This window comes from Hyperolius riggenbachi, chromosome 9 (assembly GCF_040937935.1).
Source record: "Hyperolius riggenbachi isolate aHypRig1 chromosome 9, aHypRig1.pri, whole genome shotgun sequence".
Taxonomy (NCBI): Eukaryota; Metazoa; Chordata; class Amphibia; order Anura; family Hyperoliidae; genus Hyperolius; species Hyperolius riggenbachi.
Window position 1 is genome coordinate 292,962,395 of NC_090654.1, and position 6,368 is coordinate 292,968,762.

General features: G+C 42.1%; 1 protein-coding gene across 1 annotated transcript in view; it reads left to right on the forward strand.

The window, feature by feature from the left end:
• The window catches only part of NID2 (nidogen 2), a 121,622-nt gene extending 117,111 nt beyond the window's left edge, over nucleotides 1-4,511 (forward strand). Inside the window, exons 19-21 of the mRNA XM_068254761.1 lie at nucleotides 1-7; nucleotides 1,545-1,657; nucleotides 3,890-4,511. The exon at nucleotides 1-7 is cut by the window's left edge and continues 117 nt beyond it. Coding sequence (XP_068110862.1) covers nucleotides 1-7; nucleotides 1,545-1,657; nucleotides 3,890-3,900 — 131 coding nt within the window. The 3' untranslated portion in view covers nucleotides 3,901-4,511. The remainder of the gene's footprint in view (nucleotides 8-1,544; nucleotides 1,658-3,889) is intronic.
• Nucleotides 4,512-6,368: the final 1,857 nt, after the last annotated feature.

The window sequence follows — 6,368 nt, forward strand, 5'->3', positions numbered from 1 at the left end:
GGAGGAGGTAAGGCCAGCGCTCTCATAGGGGTCTGTTATATGTGTAAGCTTAAAGGGGGACTCCAGACTTTGCTTTCATAAAAAAAAACCTCTACAAATCTCTACCCTGGCTCCTCCCTCCACTCCTCACCCGCTGCTTCTCTGTAAAAAAAAAAAACCTCTTCCCTGACTCCTCCCCTGCTGCTTCTTAGTAAAACTCTCCACCCTGGCTCCTCCCACCACTACACTAAAAATCTCTACACAGGCTCCTCCTATTCAACTACTCCTACTCTGTACAAATCTCTACCTGGCTCCTCCCACTATTCATCTGTTCCTATACTGTGCAAATCTTTAACCTGGCTCCTCCCACCACTCTTCTCACTAAAAATCTCTACACTGGCTCCTCCCACCACTCCTCATCTACTGCTGCTCCTCTATGCAAATCTCTACCCTGGATTCCCTTTTTGCCTTTAAAGTGGACCTGAACTCAAAACTTCCTCTCTGTTTTGAAAGATACGCTAGAGCATAATGACTTTTAACTGGCTAACCTAGCAGTAACCAGTGACTGCAACACTAAGCAAGCTTTAGCCTGCAAGATGGGGCATTTTTGGACTGGCCTGACTTGGATGCCACCATAGACATAATGTTATTACAGCTATAGCGGTGCAGAAGGTTTTTCAATGTAATTTGGGTGCTGCTGATAGCTGAACTCCGCTGGCACCTGAGATACTTGTCTCTCCGAGTTGCTACGAGTCACAGAGGGAACATGATTTAACTCCGCCTAGAATTTCGGCGGCTGTAGGGTGAACTGTCATTCCGCGCACCCTGCGCCCAAATCACTGGGTGACCACTTAAAGTGGACCCAAGTTAAAAATACAAGATTTCAGAAATAAAATCTATTTTGTAACTTATAATAATAAATAGCAGCTTTTTTTTCAGCTGCATGATGACAAATATAAAATATTTTACATTTATTGGAGGAAGCCCTCCCTTCCTTTCATATTGCCGGGACAGAATCTGGCAGACTGGTGGAGGAGGTAGAAAACAAAACACAGGCTGCTACTGATGATGTCACAGGGGAGGTGATCTCAGCTTGTGTAAGATTTCACATAGACCACGCCCCTGTGAGGGAGGGTAGCTGATGATAAACACACCCATGATCTAAAACCTCCTACTAAGCTCAGAAGTAATGGCTGCCACCTGTATAACCTTAGGTATGAAAAGAGAAGGGTGAAAAGCATGCACTGAAATGCTCATAGGCTTAAAGGAGTGTTTATTTATCTTTGTATCTGTCAGTGGTGCAACTAAATATTTTGAATTAAAAAAATGTTTGGTTTGGGTCCGCTTTAATACGTTCTCCTAACCTCAGCGCTGCGTAATATGTTGGCGCTTTATAAATACAATAAATAATAATAATAACCTGACCCTTCTTTTGGGACAGTGAAGCATCCAGTGACTGCCATTTATATTGGAAGCATTGTGCTGCCACCTTGTGGTGATCCGTGGTAATGTCAGCTCTGTCATAGAGCAGCATTTTACAGACAGCCTCTCTCGTGTCTTTCCAGGGACGGTGTAATATCAGTAAATAAAGACAATGGACAGGTCTCAGAGGAATATCTCCCAGAACAGCGATCACACCTCTATGGCATAACAGCAGTATACCCATATTGCCCATCTGGTAAGTTTCCATGTTATTTTCATTAAAGCCTATTTATAATACAGCATGCTAAATCATCCCCGGACTGTTCCCTGATGAATAATGCAGGAATAATCTATAGCAGATATTGTACCCCTGCCAAGATCTGAGGACTTGGCTGCCCAAAATGTACCCATTTATCCACTGCCAGCAGTCTGTGTAACTGTTCCAGCAGTCATGTGACCACAGAGTACATCCTCTGCCTTCCAAATTTACCATTACAGGGTTTGGAAGTGATGTGAATCCCATATCTGTGATCAGCTAGATGAATGTCAGGTCTGATCCAGGCATAGACAGGCAGGAAGTGCTGACAGAGCACTGCTCAGGCTGATCAGCAGATCACAGATAAGCAATACCATCAGTAGTGGGAGTCTGGAGAACAGAAAGGAGGAGGATCCACACGACACCTGCATAGAGGCTGCTGCTAATGATGAAATGTACGAGAGACAGGGGGTGCTCAAATCTCTACAGGGGAGCAAATTAAGTTAGAATGGCATCAGGATGACATTAGGGATGTAGTATATAAATGTTATATTGTCAACCAGAAAGTACATAAAATCCCAAATGTTTCCCCCACCCTCTTTTACACCTACATCTTATCTGGGGTGTTAAATTTGACGAGGAGTCCTTGTCCCTCTAGATTCAAATGGCGCTGCTATAGACAATAGACAGTATACAGGGAAAAGCACTTTACAAAATGTTACACACTGATGTTTAAAGAGAACCAGAGATGAAGCACCCTCTTGTATTTTACCTTATAAATCAGTGGGAACATGACAGTAAACACCTAATCTGCCCTTTGTTTCATTGTTCTCTGTGTAATCTGACCGTTATCACCTCTGATAAGAATCCCCGACTGAGAAGTCAGGCTGCTCCGTCTAGCTTTGCTACAGAAAGATTATAGCTAAGTCTGTCTTCTGTGGTGTTATTTCAAGCCCAAGCCTGCCCCCTTGTGGCTTTGCTATAATGACTCAGCTAGAATCATTCCCAGCAAAGCCAGATTTAATTGCTCAGTCTGGGATTCTTGTGACTGCTGAAAACAGACACTTTTAGCAGTGAGGATGAAACAGACAGCATGGTAAGTGTTTTCTCTAATGTTCTTACTGATATACATGGTAAAATACACAAGGGTGCTTCGTCTCTGGTTCCCTTTAAGGCCCCGTTCACACTTGCGGTTTGAGTCCGCAAGTGTCCGGGGGTCGCATAGAGACCGTACGGGTCTCTGCAGTGGCCAAAAGTTGCGGATCCGGAATGTATACAATAAAGTAGCCGGAACTAGATACATTGCAGTGCCAGAAAGGCACCGCAAGCATGGGGGATACCGGCGTGTAATCCGGGCCCCCCAAGTGGCATAAGACCGGTGCTGGAAGCATCCGGTCCTATTGCCAGTGTGATGAGAAACATCCATTTCTCATTGCACAGCATGGCCGCATGTTCGGGTCAGGATCCAGGGTGCATGGGCCGGATGACCGGACCCGAAAAATAGCGCATGTTGGAAAAGTGTCCGGATCCGATCCGGCTCCGTACTGTACGGAACGTACGCATGTGAACGTCCGCATAGACTTTGCATTGCTATGCGGAACGTACGTTCCGTTTGTACAGTATACGGTCTGGATCCGGACAGGGAACGCTAATGTGAACCAGGCCTTAGTGCTTTGACAGTTTGTTTCAACACTAGCCGTCAACAAATGTTTTAATATGAGGGGCAGGGATCATTTCCCATGGATGTCCAAACACTTCTGCCTCACCCTAATATAATTTGTCATTCCCTTTCCATGCCTTATGCCTACAGCAATGTCTACAACCTAAAAATGTATTTCTCCCTAAATATAAATCCCCCCCTTTTCCAATGTGAAAAACAAAACCCTGCCCCCTCCTCTGTACCTCAGCAGTCCTCTAGCCAGCCACAGAAAGGATTACTATACTCACCCCAATGAATACAGCAGTAAAGCAAACCTGAAGTGTGTGTGGGGGAGTTAGATGCCTCAGTCTGTGAAATGCCCAGCGCTGCATAATATGTTGGCGCTTTATAAATACAATAAATACATAGGGGCCCGGAGAAAGCTCCACAGAAGTACAAATCTACTTTAGTCTAATACAGGTGAGCTTTACAATTTTAGGCAAACTACAACCCCCAACATCCATACTTCATACATGTGTGAAATAACCACTGTTGATGGGTGTGGCTAACAAGTTCCCGTTAATTTCTTGCAGGAAGGAAGTGATGTCACTGCTAAGTGAAGAGCAGTACAGCTGTGAGGGCCCCACCCTCACCCCTTATTGTTTGGCTCCGTTGAGAAGGATCCAGGAACAGGAGGAGCCATGTAAAGGCTACATAAATTGTAATGAAAAAAAATGAACACGTTTTTCTTCCAAAATGAAAAGAAAAAAAAAATTTGTATGTGTAAAGTTTTTTTTTACCTCAATTTTTACTACTGTATTTTTTAAAAGAAATGTTTGTACCTGTAAAGATTAATAAGATGCGTCCGTGAACCCGTTTAGCCGCAGAGATGTGAAAGGCATTGTCAGAAACCCATAATTTAATCTCTCCGGCCAAACGGGGTTCAGTTTAAATCTGTATCGATGTTTACTTTTTTTTTTTAACTCAAGATTTTAATGGTGCCGATTTTTTAAAAATAATTTTTTAATCTCCTAATATGTAGTTTACAATTTATATTATAAAACAAACTGTCTACTGTGAAATAGCTAACTGTATATGGCTGTCCTACCCAAGCCAAACCCGACCAGCTATAGAGTAACTGTATACATTCGCCGTTTCTGTGGCCTCTGTACAATCAAACTTCACAGCTAGTTCCAATAAAACAACTTTCCAAAATATCTGTCTCGTTACTATCCATGCATCTGTCTGGGTTTTATAGCAATGTGCCCCTAGTCCTGCAACTTAGTGTTTTGGACGGATGTCTATTTTCACTTAAGTTAACTACCGTATTACTCAAGTGAGTCAGACCTAAATTTCAAAAACTATACTAAAGTAGAGGGGTCGACTTATACACAAGTCACTGAGCACTGAGTAATGTGTGTACTAATAGAGACATTCCCATCTGCAGTAATTTACTCAGTGGTGACAATTTTTTGATAAAGGAATGCCAAGAAAGCACAAGTCTGCAAGTCGAGGCTGCAGCAATTAAAGGGGCACTACGGCAAAAAATTGTAAAATTTAAAATATGTGCAAACCGACAAATCAGAAGTACGTTTTTTTCCAGAGTAAAATGAGACAAATTACTTTTCTCCTATGTTGCTGTCACTTACAGTAGGTAGTAGAAATCTGACATTAGTGACAGGTTTTGGACTAGTCCATCTCCTTATAGGGGCTTCTCAGCAAGGCTTTTATTCTGTATATATTCCCTAAAAAGGATTTATACAATGATGCTGGCCAGCTTTCCTGCTCCCTACAGGTTTTTGGCAGTTGGGCAGAGCAACTGCTATTCACTAAGTGCTTTTGAAAATAAATCTATCCCTGAGAATTCCCTATAAAGAGATGGACTAGTCCAAAACCTGTCGCTTCTGTCAGATTTCTGCAACATAGGAGAAAAGTAATTTATGGCTCATTTTATGCTGGGAATAAAAAAATTACTTATTTGTATATGTTTGTACATATTTTAAATGTCATTTTTCCGCTGTAGTGCCCCTTTAACAAGAAAAGGGGAAAATACTGGGCTACAGTGCTTACTAAGGAGAAGTAGCGAAGTGCACCCTGTATGTATTTATAGAGTTTTGGCTGTCTAATTCACCCTCATTTGTATCTAGTCACCAGTTGTAATATGATCTCTGCTATGTCACATGACTGCCTATGGCAGAGATGGCAGATAAGCAGATTTGAAAGCACTGGATGTTACCAATATGTCTGCTTCCATGAATCAGGAAGTAGAAACTGTACAGATTTATTTTAAGATTTGTATCAGCTGTAGCAAAGACATGGTTTTTACTGTAAAGGTTATTATGCGGTTTATCTTTTAGAGCAGAGAGGAAGTTCAGGTCCGCTTTAAATTTGCCGGGTAGACTTATAATTAAGTCTATAAAAAAATTCCAGCTTAACGAGGTCAAATATTGGAGCAGACTCATACACAAGGTTGACATATTCAAGGATATAAGACCTCCGGACTAAAAATTGACTCAGCAGCACTGAAAAGGCCTGGTGTTTCTATAACAGTTTCACAGCATCAGAACTTTGTTTCTCTTATACAAGCCTCATTTTTAGCTGCACAGAAGAAAACTGCCCAGGCTTTTTTCCCCTGATGCTGTGCAAAGCATGATGGGATTTCTGATGTTGTTGCTCTCGTTCTGCTGTTTTGGTGCATTTTTTTTTTTTTTACATTTTGAATTTGACATTTGAAGCCTAGCATGTGCAGCTGGGAGGGGTAATCAGGACACAGGACAGTTGGAACTGTGTCTCCTGCTCCTGGTCACCTCCTTTCAACCAAAAAGATGGCAGCCCCCATGAATCACAAACATTTGCCTGTTCTTTTAAAACAGGGTGGGTAAGAGATTATATTACCTATCTATTCTAATTAACACAACTAATGTAACTTAATGACAGTATGTTTGTTTAGGCTGAAGCTCCCCTTTAAAGTGATCTAAGCAGCTCCTGGCTTCAAATAGCTGAAAGGGCTGCCATGTTTCAGGAGTTCAAAAACTCCTGCTGCTTTTACAATGTCTTATCCAGGCTAGGTGT